The 13,395-nt window shown below is 40.1% G+C and overlaps 1 protein-coding gene across 3 annotated transcripts in view; it reads right to left on the bottom strand.

The window, feature by feature from the left end:
• CAPN3 (calpain 3) overlaps window positions 1–13,395 on the bottom strand; it is an 89,422-nt gene that overhangs the window by 8,791 nt on the left and 67,236 nt on the right. Inside the window, exons 11-16 of one of the 3 annotated variants that reach the window (XM_069105844.1) lie at window positions 9,434–9,603; window positions 8,895–8,906; window positions 8,101–8,309; window positions 7,383–7,419; window positions 4,783–4,800; window positions 385–498 (exon numbers count right to left, since the gene is read on the bottom strand). In XM_069105844.1, the coding sequence (XP_068961945.1) occupies window positions 385–498; window positions 4,783–4,800; window positions 7,383–7,419; window positions 8,101–8,309; window positions 8,895–8,906; window positions 9,434–9,603 (560 nt within the window). The remainder of the gene's footprint in view (window positions 1–384; window positions 499–4,782; window positions 4,801–7,382; window positions 7,420–8,100; window positions 8,310–8,894; window positions 8,907–9,433; window positions 9,604–13,395) is intronic. The other 2 variants (XM_069105845.1, XM_069105846.1) reach the window with 2 other exon arrangements.

The raw sequence follows: 13,395 nt of genomic DNA, 5'->3' as shown, positions 1-13,395 counted from the left end.
CAAGACCTGATCCTAAAAGGCACGATATGATACCCAAAACTATGTTCCCTTTCTTCTTCCTCAGATCCCCCTTTTCCTTTCTCTGCTGTCCAGCTGATAAGTGAGGTTACCAAGCTGTTCTCATACCCATCCCTTAGACAGGGACTCATATTGGTAGCTAATCCTTTAGACACTTAGCTCCAAAGCAGGAGTTCTTCAACCTTTTCCCCTCAATCAAGAAAAATTCCCCTGACAGCTCAGGAAAGGGATGGTGAAGGGAAAAAAAGATGCAATATGACAGACCAAAGCTGTTGGTTATAAAAGAGAATCCCCACCATGGAAACCCAGACTTCGTGCCCCGGCTGCCACACAGGCCTCCCCCATTATTTCACATGCTCCAGAAACCTGAGTTGGTTTCTCTGGCTTATCAGAGCTTGTGTTGTCCTTGCCCTCCTCAGACTCATGGTCCACACCCAGCTCCTTGTTGCTGTTTGCTCTGTCAGACACGAAGATGATGGGCTGGAGAAAGGAAGGAAGGTGTTGGAAAAGGGAAAGGTATCAAGCATTAGAGATTTGGAGGGAAAGTGGGAAGGAGACTCATTCCCAGGCTTCAATGGTTGCTCTTGAGCCAAGCAAAGGCTGTCTCTGGTCAAGTAGCAGTGATGCAAAGAGATGCAGTAAAGATTAAGCTGAGAGGTAAACAGAGGTAAACAGAGAGGTAAACATAGTATATTAGAGAAAAGCATGGAACCAGGAGTCACCCTGCCTCTAACTAGCTATGTGACCTTGGGCAAATAAATCACTCATTCTCATTTCATGGATTACAGAGATGTGACGGACCCCAGAATCCACCTAGTTCAGCCTTTTCTCAGGGGTGTGATGGAGCTGGGCAATTGTTACATTTTCAATATATTTTCCATTTGGAAATTGGCAAAAACTATAGTCTAAAGTTTGATTTATTTTGCTGAGTATCTATAGATGTAAGAAAATGATGGAGCAAGGGGCAGCTAGGTGGTGCAGTGAGTAAATCGCCAGCCCTGGAGTCAGGAGGACCCGAGTTCGGATTCAGCCTCAGACACTTAACACCCACACACAAAAAACTAGCTGTGTGACCTTGGGCAAGTCACTTAACCCCAACTGCCCTCCAAAAGGCAAAAAAACAAAAACAAAAACAAAAAGAAAATGATGGAGCAGATCTTAATAATTCAGATTAAATTTAGAAATGTGTATCACATACATTTTTTCCTTGGAGAGTTAGTTTTTAAACATGTATCACTATACCCTGCCTATTTTGGCCAAACAAACCATTTCTTCATCCCTGAAAAATGTTCATCTAGCCTCTTCTTGAAGAACTCTGGTGAAAAAGATCCCACTGCCTCTTGAAGTAGCCCATTCCACTTTCAGGCAAGTCCGTTTTGGAAGTTTTTCCTAACATTGTGGCTTGAATCTACTTCTACAACTTCTACCTCATTGCTCCCAGTTCTGCCTTCTGGGGTTGGGCACAGGTCTAATTCCTCACTCCTTTAAATATGCAAAGACTGCTATCATGTCTTTCCTAGATCTTTTTCTAGCTAAACATCTTCCTATAGTATGGTCTCCAGTCATCACCCTAATAGCTCTCCTCTGGCTGGGGTCCAGTTTGTTAATGTCTTTCCTAAAATGTGGCATCCAGAATTGAATATGATATTCTCTAAACCAGCAGTTATCAAGCTTTCTGTTTTCTGGACCCCTTCATACTCTTAAAACTTAATGAAGCCCCCAAAGTACATTTGTTTATGTGGGCTATATCTAGTAAAAATTACTATACTAGAAATTAAAGCTGATATATATAGATATATAGATATAGATATATTTGCTTTTTTGAGGGGGGAAGTCAGGGCAGTTGGGGTTAAGTGACTTGCCCAAGGTCATATGGCTAGTACATGTTAAGTGTCTGAGCCTGGATTTGAATTCAGGTCCTCCTGGCTCCAGGGCCAGTGCTCTATTCACTGGGCCACCTAGCCACCCTTGATAAAATTTTAAAATATTTAACAATTCATTTAAAAACAATTACAAACCAGTTACATTTAACCTAAATATCTTAATAAAAAATAACTTTTAAAAAATTAGTGAGAGAGGTGGCATTGTTTTATATATTTTTGCAAGTATCTTTAATTTCTGGTTTTATAGAAAATTGGATTCTCATATTTGCTTCTGAATTCAATCTATGTGATATTTCTGGTTGAAATAAAGGAAGATAATCTGGCCTCACACAGATATGTATTTGGAAGAGGGAAGGGTATTTAATAGATAAATAGCATCTTATTATGATTATATATATAATTTATATATTATATTATATATAAAATTATATAGTTATATTACATATATATAATTATCTTATTATGAAAATAATTTTGACCTGGTGGACCCCCTGAAAGAGTCTTGGAGACCATAAACCCACAACTTTGAGAAGCACTGCTCTAGATGTCATCTGACTAAGGAAGTACAGTTGGAACTAGTGGATCCCTTGTTCTATACCCAGTGCCTCACTCTTTTTTTTGGGGGGCCAGACCTATGATTTTATTGGTGTTGAGAACTCCATGATGAAACTTCCTCTACCAATGCAACTTAAGATGTTAGAGAGTAGACTGAGAGGCGAGTGACTTGCCTAAGGTCCATACAACCAGTATGTATCAGAGGTGGGGACTTGAACACAGGTCTTCCTGACTCCAAGGCCACCTCTCTATCTATTGCACACCATGCTGCCTCTCATACTACTATATATCTCTTAGTGCTGTCTAAGTTCATGTTAGCTTTTTAGTTTGCCATGTCATACTATGGATGCATCTTTGAGCTGGTGGTCCACTGGGTCTCCCTGATCTTTCACATGAACCACTACCTCAGTATTTCTCCCCTATCTGGTACATTTTCTCCCATTTTATATTTGAAAGTCCCCAAGAGATTAGGTGACTTGTAAAGGTTAGAAAGCTAAGAAAGAGGTGGCAGAACTCAGGTCTCCAATCCAAGTCTTCTGATTTGAAGTTTTAATGGAAGCAGGTGAGCTATGAGTTATCACCCAGGGAATCAAGTTGACTTGGTGCTTTTCACCCTAATGAATGTACCTTTTATTGTTTGCCTCTTCTTTCTGTCTGCTCTGGTCATGAATAAGAGGGTTGGCTAACACATGCCATTCTTTCTACAGCTTCTATTAAAATTTTTTTTTTAATAGTAAGGCTTATAACCCATATCTCTGTTTTATTCTGTATATAGCTTGCTTCATGTATATTTGTTTCCATCATTAAATTGTAAGCTCCTTGAGGGCAGGGATTTTGCCTCTATTTGTATTCTCACTGATTAGCCTGGCACATAGTACATGCTTAATAAATATTTTTTGATTGACTGATATACATATATGTATATTTTTTACTGAAAATATGCTTTATTATTGTAAGAAAGGATTCAGTCCAACAATTTCATTTTACAAATTAGGTTAAATAATCTTTTCGGCTTCAGCTGCCTCACCTGGAAAATGAGGTTATTAACTGACTTCCATAAAGCTCTAAAGACCAATAATTTTAGAATTTTTCTACACCTTCAAAGGATAATAGTGGCAATTTCCAGACTCTTTTCTTAGGGTTTTATTTTGGAGGGTTCTTATCAAGTTCCACCCTGCTCTCTTGGTGACTCTCTCATTCAACTTGTGTTTATTTTACTGTGGGTGTGGGAGAAGAAGGAGGAGGAAGACTGTGAAATAAATGTTTGTGAAGTGCCTGACAGTTTTGCCCTATGCCCTGTGAAGAGGTCTAGGACACAGCCACTTTTAGGAATGGTGTGATTATAGCAGGTATGGAGTCACACCCAAGGAGTTCACTTGTGGGCTGTTGGCTTTTCATCTTGTAAAGTCTTGAACTTAACCTGAGGTTTATTTTAAAATCTTTTATACTTAAAGAAAATATGTTGATATTTGTGTTTCAATATAATTAATTTCCTTTATAACCTTATGGTTTTTTTAAAAAATTTACATGTTTTAGATATAAATCTAAATTAAGATATAAATCTTTAAGATTATTTTATTTTAGATTTTAAAACCTTATTAGAGAAGGGATTTGTAGATTTTACTAGATTGCCAATGGAGTCCATGTAACAAAAAAAGTTAAGAACTCCTGTCCTAGAAGAAGGAGAGGGTGATAGTCTCCTGAGGAAAACCTTACCTCCAGCCTTTTTTCTTTTCCTTGTAATAGGTCACCAAAATTATCATATTTCTTGCCTTCTCAATAGGTGGAGGAGGGGGAGAATTTGGAATTGAAAACAAACATAAATAAAAAGACACCCAAATGCCCTTCACCCTCAGGGCTCCTGCCTCTTTCTGGCTGTCTGGGTGGAGGTTTTCTTTCTCCGTCCTCCTCGGATGTGGGGCATAGACAGCTAGGTACCAGTAGGCTTCCTCTGTCCATCCTTGGGCGTCATACGCAGGGAAGGGGCTTCCCTCTGAGAGCTCAAATCGTACCCAGAGTCTCCCATGTTCTCCCCACTCCAGTTAAAGAGCACAGATTGTATACTACAGAGGATCAGAAACAGTAATAACCATTCATTAATTCACTCATCTACTAAGGGCAAAGCATTATGTTAGGCAATTAACAGTGAGTAAAGCCTCAAGGGTAGGTAGCAGCTCATGAAAGAACTGTAAGTAGCAGCAGCAGTAACAGTAGCAGCAGCCCAAACCCCTGCTGTGGTTGTGTGCACGGGATGGGGTGCCTGCTCTAGCCATCACACCACACCTCCATGCTCCACCTCCGGTAGCCCCCGCCCTGTTACACCCACCTTGTGCTTTTTCTTTTTCTGTACAAAGAAAGAAACATCAAGGGCAGAATAAGTGAAAAGCAGGTTCACAGAGAGCCCACTGGCCTGCCTGTCATTGTTTTCTGTGACTCGTGAAGTCAAGCCACAGCTCAGCAGCCTAGATCACAAAAGTCAAGAGATTGGGCCATCCAGAGCCAAGGAAGTAAGCAGACAGGGAGAGAGGTGAGAGTACATCATTCACCATGGCTAGAGAATGTAAGGTCAAGCTACTTAACCTCTTTGAATCTCAGTTTCCTTATATGTAAAACGAACTACATACCTACTAAGTTTCTTTCCAGATCTGATTTTATGATCCTTTGATCCAATAATCCTGGATTTTCTGGTTAATAAAATTTTCTTTAATCAAAAGTTGCCTTCTGTATTGCATGGTGATGTGATGATTAAAAAGGTCCAAAAGACATAGTTTCTGGGGAATTTAATCATTTTATTAATAAGGCCAACAGGTTATTAACAAAAGGATGGTCATTTGACCATTGGCCATTATGCTTCAAAGAGTGGGTGTTTCTGAGGGGTGGCAATCTACTCTGATTAGATAACATAATGGAAGGTGAGCTATATTAAAATGAAAGGCTGAGAGTTACATTGTGTCACCCTTGGACAGAGAAACTATCTCTATACCAGACCACCCATAGCTTTGGGCCATCTATTCAAAGAATAGCTTCTACCAGGGAGGAATCTTGAACAAGAAAGTTACTCCAATCACATTATCAGTCATGTCCTCCAAGAGTGGAACTTTTTTTTTTAAAGCAATGGGGTTAAGTAACTTGCTCAAGGTTACACGGCCAGTTATTTCTGGGTGTGGTGCTAAGTATCAGAGCCCGGATTTGATCCCATGTCATCCCGACTCTGGGGCCGGTGCTCTTACTCACTGAGCCACCTGGCTGCCCCTGAGAGTGGAACTTTTACTTCATAAAATCAGGACTTGGGGTCAGCTAGTTGGCACAGTGAATAGAACACTGGCCCTGGAGTCAGGAGGACCTGAGTTCTAATTTGGCCTCAGACACTTTACACTTACTAGCCATTTGACCCTGAGCAAGTCACTTAACCCCAAGTGCCCTGCCTTCCCCCTCCAAAGAAGAAAAAAAAGTAACGACTTAAAAGAAGAGGAGAAATAAGGATCTCCCAAAATTATTAGTTATTAATAATTATTTTTCATTGATTACTAATTTTCAAAGGTTTAAAATTCAGTTAAACATATGTAAATACTACAATTATACTAAATATAATTTAGGATCATAAATTTAGAACACAAGGTCACACAGGAAATAAATAACAGAGTTAGGATTCTATCAAGATCTGTTAATCCACAAAGTGTTCCATAGTCACATTACTTTAAGGAAAAACAGTATAGGCTTTAGGCGAAGATTTCTGAGCAGAAAGTAAATGATAAAAATTGTATTTAAGAGAGATTAATCTGGAAGTAGTATTAATAATAATATTTCACATTTGAGGTCTCTGAAGCTCATCCCATACAGCATTTCCTCTGATCTTTTCAATAACCCTATGAGGCAGGTACTATGATTATTTTTTTTTCTGGATGATGAAGTTGAGTCTCAGAGAGGCTAAGTTAAAGTTAAGGTCACAAGTAGTAAATGACAAAACTGGAATTTGAACTTAGGTCCTCTGATTCCAAATTTAGTCTTCTTCACACTACATTCTCAATATTTCCGTGTCTTTAGCTGCCCCTTCCGTGTCATTTTCAAAGACGCGTCAGGACCTTGCAATGCCTTATGTTGAGCATTATGAATATTAATTATCATTGTATCAACAAAGTGCAGAAGTGTTGATTAGTAGAGAATTCGGGTTGCCAGGATTCTAGTTATCTGAGAGTTGACTAAGTATTTATTGACCAATGTAATTTCGATCAGGCACACACACAGCTAATCCCTGATTAGAAGCAGGATTTGCAAATCAATAAATAAAAATAACCTTGTTAAAGGAAGTCTTTGACCAACTAATTTTTTTTTGAGGTTTCTAAAATACAAAAAGTTAAGGACCCTGAAGATAAAGTAGTAGACAACTGATAGTAATCCTGATGACAAGTTAAAAACAAGGGAGACTGAAAAAGAAACTCCCAGAGAACGGAATGTTCTTAAAATTCCTTTCTGGATTCTCCCCCTTAAGCTCCACGGCAGTCCCTTCTTCAGACCCTGGATTTGGGAGAGAAGAGGAGCATACAGACCCAAATACAGATCCAGTTGGTGGATTTGACTTTGAGCCAAACATCTTGGCAGAGGAAAGGTGTAAGGGAGACCCATTTACATCAGTCGTGTGACTTTATCCAGGTAATTGTGGCCCCATATACTCTCTTAACCTAGATTGCTCCTCCTATCTGAGGCCCCTCTCTTTCCTCTTTCCACTGACCTCTAGAAAGTGTAAATGCACTTAAAAATGCAGGGCTATCTACTTGCCACAATTCCAAACCAAAGTTGTAAGAAAGAGCCTTGTCTCCTAGCCAGTGCTTTCTACTTGTTGACCTCCCAATTTCCTCTCATGGACCAGGCCTAAGAGCCATGACTAAGGCTAGGAAAGGTCATTCTGCACCATGAGATTACACTTACCACTGGGCGATCCACAGCGATTGTATTTTCTACATCTCTGTGAGGAAAACACATATACAAAGGTATTAGTAAGAGTGATGAATGATATTATTTTTATTATTTTGGGGAGGCAATTGATATTAAGTGATTTGCCCAGGGTCACACTGCTACTAAGTGTCTTCAGTCTGATTAGAACTCAGACCCTCATGACTTCAGGGCAAGGTGGTCCATCCACTGTGCCACCTACCTGCCCCAGGAATAATGTTATTAATACTGACAATTTGACTATCCTCTTTAAAAAAAAAGTCAGTTTTTACTATTTTTATTAAAAAATATTTTTTATTATTTTTTAATACCAGCTCCTAGTTTTATTTATCAATTCAAGTTGTCTTTTTCTTTAAATGTCAGTTTTGTTAGTCACTTCTTTGATTTTCAGGATATCTAATTTGATGTTAAGTTTGAGGGGTTTAGATTTGTTGCTTTTATAGTTTTTTTTTTAATTGCATGCCCAATTCATTGACCTAATACTTTCTTTTCTTCATGAAAATAATTTGTGGGTTCAAGTATCTGGGCAGGGGTCTTGTTGATTCTCTGAACTATATCTACTGGGGCCAACGTGATGCCTGGAAATTTACTGGGAAAGGTAGACTGGACATGGTACTGCTAGGAAGAGGGGGGGGGGCCCACCCAACCAGGGAAGGACTTTTCCAGACTCGAGTTGGAAAAAGCCTGTACTCACTCAGAGAGGTTCCTCTTCTCAGAGAAGACGCGAAGGATGAATTCTCCCTCCTGGTGGGGATCGTAGGTGGAGGGGACGATGACATACTCACTGGGGGGCAGGCGGAAGCGCTCGGACACTTCACGCATGTTGATGTAGGTTTTACTCCGGGCTTTGGAGGCGTTGTACAGGAAGAAATCCTTCTGTAGATGCTGTTTGTTCCCATGCATCTGCAGAGGAGGAAAAAAGTCCCAGGTGGAAGAGGCAAAGAAGAATGGGAGGAACACTTGTTCCAATCAAAGGACCTGAGTTCAAATGCCGCCTCTAATACCTGTGGAACCTTGGGTAAATCATTTAACCTCAGTCTGAATCTTCAGTTTTCTCATCTATAAAACAGAGAGTTTCAGCTAGAATAGTCTCTGAAGTCCCTTTTAGTTCTAAACTGATCATCCCAGACCAGGAAAGCTCCACATGTCTGGGGAGGACTGGAGAAGATGGAAGAGGGGGAGGGAAAGGGAGAATCGTAAAGGATGTCACTACTCTATCCCAAATGAGGCTCCTTGATGGTATAGAGTGGACAGAACTCTGGACCTGGCTCTGAGTTCAAATTTGACCTCATACACTCACTAGCTGGACTAGTTACTTCACTGCTGACTGCCTCATTTTCCTTAACTGTAAAAAGGGGATCATAATAGCATCTACCTCCCTGGGTTGTTGTGAGGATCAAATGAGATAATATTTGTAAAGCACTTAGCACAGGGCCCAGCACATAGTAGGCACATGGTACCCAGCTGCTCCTGCCGTCACTTCCATACCTCTTTTGGCACCTTAAAAGAAAAAAAAGCAATGTATCAGAAGGATATGGGAAAGAAACACTGGTTGAGCAGGAGACAGAAATCAGGGCAAGAAAACAGACATACACACCAATTGGTTAGCTCTGGTTCATCTCCCCTTCCCCCCATTCATTATAAATCCTCTAAATTAGGATTTCTTAACCTGTGCTCAAAAAATTGTTCTTGGTTTTGTTTTCACATTTTCGTAACTATTTGATTACAATTGATTTCCTTTGTATTTTATTTTATACATTTAAAAACCTCATTCTAAGAAGGGGTCCATAGGATTGCCAAAAGGATCTGTGACACATAAAGTTAGGGACCCCTGCTCTAAATGAAACAGCTTAGGTATTCCAGGCTGTCAACAGATCCTTGGGGAGCAAGATAACAGGGATCCCTCTGGAAATCAGGATTAAACCTTAGGATTAAGTCATTAAAAGCCCATTCATAGGGACATGTGATTCCAGGCAGTGGTCCTTGGGCTGAAGATAATAAAGTTAGGGTTTGGGCAGGGCCAGTACCTCATAGATGGCGAAGCCAATGGTGAAGAGGTTGGCTCCCAGTTTCCGATCCTTCCTCCTATTCTTTTGCATTAGGGCCACTAGGAAGCTGCAGACAATTTCATTGTCTTCAGGGTCATCATCTTCCTCCAGAAGCTTCAGGCGATACTGAGGATTGGTCCAAAAAGTGTCTGCGCCCCCCCCCCCCAAAAGGAAACATTTGGTAAAGTCTATGATCTTGAAAGAATCCAGGGAAATGAAGTAGGCTTGGCTGTCTAGGCAAGGGCACTTACAGGGTTCCCTCCCTCTCTGAGAGATCTAAGAAGGGGAGGACTACCCCTGGAAAGCATTCCAGCACTTTTTGAATTGAAAAGTAACCTGTCCTTGCTTGAAGTTGGAACAGCCCTGACTACTGGTCTGGCTTACTGTTTCCCAGTTAATATATCAAAACATTTTTATGCCTCATAAGTATATCCTAGCTGGTTTACAATATGCTGTGTTTTTTTCATACCTCTTTGTGCAAAGCAGTGAATGTAAGAACAGAATTACATCAACCCATGGTCAGGGGACCTTGCCATGTACCTGAATGAGTCAGTGGAGGGAGACCTTGTCAATGAGGGCACAATTGCATCAAATGTATGGTCCCAGGTATGTATAACCTCTATTTGGTTGACTGTGAAAGCCAAAAATTAAGGGAGAACAACCAAAATGGTTTTTATACCTATGGCTCAATAACGGCCCATTGATGTGGAAAGAGCACTCAGTTTTGAGACTACTACAAACTCTTTGTATGACCTTATACAAGTGATTTAATTTTGATGAACATCCATTGCCTTATTGTAAATAGGGTTTCATTACCACCCTAGAAGGTCAGTCGATATAGTGAGCGGCCTAGGATCATGGGCATTGACATAAACTAATGGGGTCAGAGTATATTTCAGGTACCACATTTTTAAAAGGACATTGAAAAGCTGGAAAGCCAGCATGGTGAAGAGCAGAGGTTCCCAAATTTATTTGACCTACCACCCCCTTAAAAAAAATTATTCATCACACCCCTGAAAATCTACTTTCTTTAATCTTTCAATGTTTTTTTTAAATTTGTGTCATTTCAAAAAATCATAAAATACTTTTAAATGACATATCTTAAATTTAATATTTTTTTGTAAATTTGTGGGGTTTTCCTGCATTAAAATTTTGATGATGCAATATTGCATGATATAACCATATAGTATCATATCATAAACAAGTCATTACATGCACATATTCCTGCCGATGCATGCTGAACTTCCTGAAAATGCCTGACATATTCACTTTCCAACACTTGCTTGTTAAGACCTGTCAGTGGACTTGACCACTGATCAGTTATAGTTGGTATTTTGTGTGTTTCTTTGGAAAATAATGTAATCACTACAACTTTTAACTCTGTTAACAGATGAAACATATATGAATGGTTTTTTAAAAAATTTTCTTATCTTCTATTATTTTCTTATGCTCTCACTGCCCCCTTATTTTTATTTAATGCCCCCCAATTGCACCTGAGGCCACTACCCTCTCCCCATCCCCAATCATTCCAGTACTCCCTATGGGGCAGTATCACCCATGTGGGGAATCTATGAACCTCAGATCACCAGGTGGTGCAGTAGTTAGAATGCTGGGTCTGAAGTTAGTAAGACCTGAGTTCAAATATGGCTTTAGACACTTAGATAACTGGGTAAGTCACTTGACCTCTGTTTGCCTCAAGGTTCCTCATCTGTAAAAGGGGGAAATAATAATACCTATTTCCAGGGGTTGTTGTCAGGATCAAATGAAATAATATTTGTAAAACACTTAGCACAGTTCCTGACACAGTTCCTGGCACTTAATGAATGATTGGTCCATTTTCTTTCCCCATCAAGATAGTGACAGAGAAGTATTTTTTTTTTAATTTTTATTTTTTTGGAGGGGGGAAGGCAGGGCAGTTGGGGTTAAGTGACTTTCCCAAGGCCATACAGCTAGTAAACGTTAAGTGTCTGAGGTCAGATTTGAACTCAGGTCCTCTTGACTCCAGGGTCAGTGCTATAATCACTGTGCCACCTAGCTGCCCCAACAGATAAGTATTAATTGAAGGAACTGAAATTGCTTACCCGAAAGAAGAGAAGAGGGTAAAGGTTTACAAAGAACTTTACATACATTCTCATTTTATCCTCACAACAATCCTGGGAGGTAGGTGCTATTATTGTCCCCATTTTACAGATGAGGAACCCTGAAGCAAACAGAGGTTACATGATTTGCTCAGGGTCATACAGCTAGTAAGTGATTGAGTGCAGATAAGAGTTACGTTAAACAGCCTGAGAGGCTGTCACATGGAAAAAGGATTAGACTCCTTCTGTAGAGGCAGCTAAATGATACAGTAGATAGAGAACTGGACTTGAGTCAGGAAGACTTCAGTTTGGATACTGTCTGAAATGCTTGGGAACTGTATGTAAAAGTCGCTAAACCTCTGTCTGCCTCAGTTTACTCATCTGTGAAATGGGAGATAACAGGGTTTAGTGCAGATCAAATGGGATGTATGTAAAGTCCTTTGTAAAGCTTCAAGTACTATACAAATGCTATTATGATTGTTATTGGCTCAAGAGGGAAGGACTTAGAGCAAAATGTGGAAATTGAGGGAAGGGGAAGAGGAAAGTTTAGACAACTTGATATTAAGGGGAAACTCCGTAACAATGAGAGCTATCCATTTTTTAGAGTAGCAAAGACTTGGAAACAAAGGAGATGCCCATTGATTGGGGAATGGCTCAGCCCATTTTGGTACATGAATGAAGCAAGGATCAGTGACTATGAAGAGTATAAAGAAGTATAGGAAGACTTATTTACATGAAATGATGCAAAGGAAAGTGAGCGGAACCAGAAAACAATGTATATGACTGGCAACATAAATGGCAAGAACAACAATAAGAGAAACAGAGTATTCCAATATTGCCTCATACTGACACCACATTTTGTCTTCAGTCCCTAGAATTTGTGCACTTTTCCCCTAACCTTGGAAAGTTTCCTGGAGGGGGTAGCCAGGTGGTACAGTGGATAGAGCATTGGCCCTGGAATCGGGAGGACCTGAGTTCAAATCTAGCCTCAAACACTTAACATTTACTAGCCTTGTGACTGTGGGCAAATCACTTAACCCCAATTGCCCTGCCTCCAAAAAGCAAAAAAAGAAAGTTTCTTGGAAAGTCGATCAGTGGCCTGGGACGATGGGAACAATTGTATTTAAGGTTTTCAAATATGTTATCTCTTCTGATCCTTACAATAACCTCATGAAGCCCTTGCTATTATAATAGCCTTTTCAAAGCTGAGGAAACTGAGGCTCACAAAGGTTAAGTGATTTGCTTATTTGCTTATCCATGTTCATGTACCAATTATTGGAAGGTAGGATTTGAACCCAGGCCTCACCTGGGGGCAACTGGGTAGCTCTGTGGATAGCGCACCAAGCCTGGAGTCAGGAGGATCTGAATTCACATCTGGCCTCAGACACGTACTAGCTGTGTAATTATAGGCAAGTCACTTAACACTGCCTCAGTTTCCTCATCTGTAAAATGAGCTGGATAAGAAAATGGCAAATCCCTCCAGTATTTTTGCCAAGAAAACCCTAAATGGGGTCATGAAGAATCAGACACAATTAATTGACTAAACAACAGCTCACCTGACTCCCAAGTACAGGGATCTTTCTCCTACACACCTTTGTCTCTCAGTACATCTTGTCTTGATGGAAAAGAAACCAATATTAGTTGTTTTTTGGACCTATCCAACTCTTCATAATTCCATTTGGGGTTTTCTTGACAAAGATACTAGAGTAGGTTGCCATTTTCTTCTCCAGCTCATTTGACAGATGGGAAAACTGAGGCAAACAAGGTTTAGTGACTTGCCCAGGGTCACATAGCTAGTGTCCTTTGATTTGAACTCAAGAGGAGTCTTCTTGACTCCAGAGCCAGCACTCTATCCACTCACTG

Source organism: Petaurus breviceps, unplaced genomic scaffold (assembly GCF_028583685.1).
Source record: "Petaurus breviceps papuanus isolate PSGF00001 unplaced genomic scaffold, PetGlider_PUasm1.0 77, whole genome shotgun sequence".
Taxonomy (NCBI): Eukaryota; Metazoa; Chordata; class Mammalia; order Diprotodontia; family Petauridae; genus Petaurus; species Petaurus breviceps.
The sequence above is the reverse complement of the archived record's forward strand: the minus strand, read 5'-3'. Positions and strand labels throughout refer to the sequence as shown.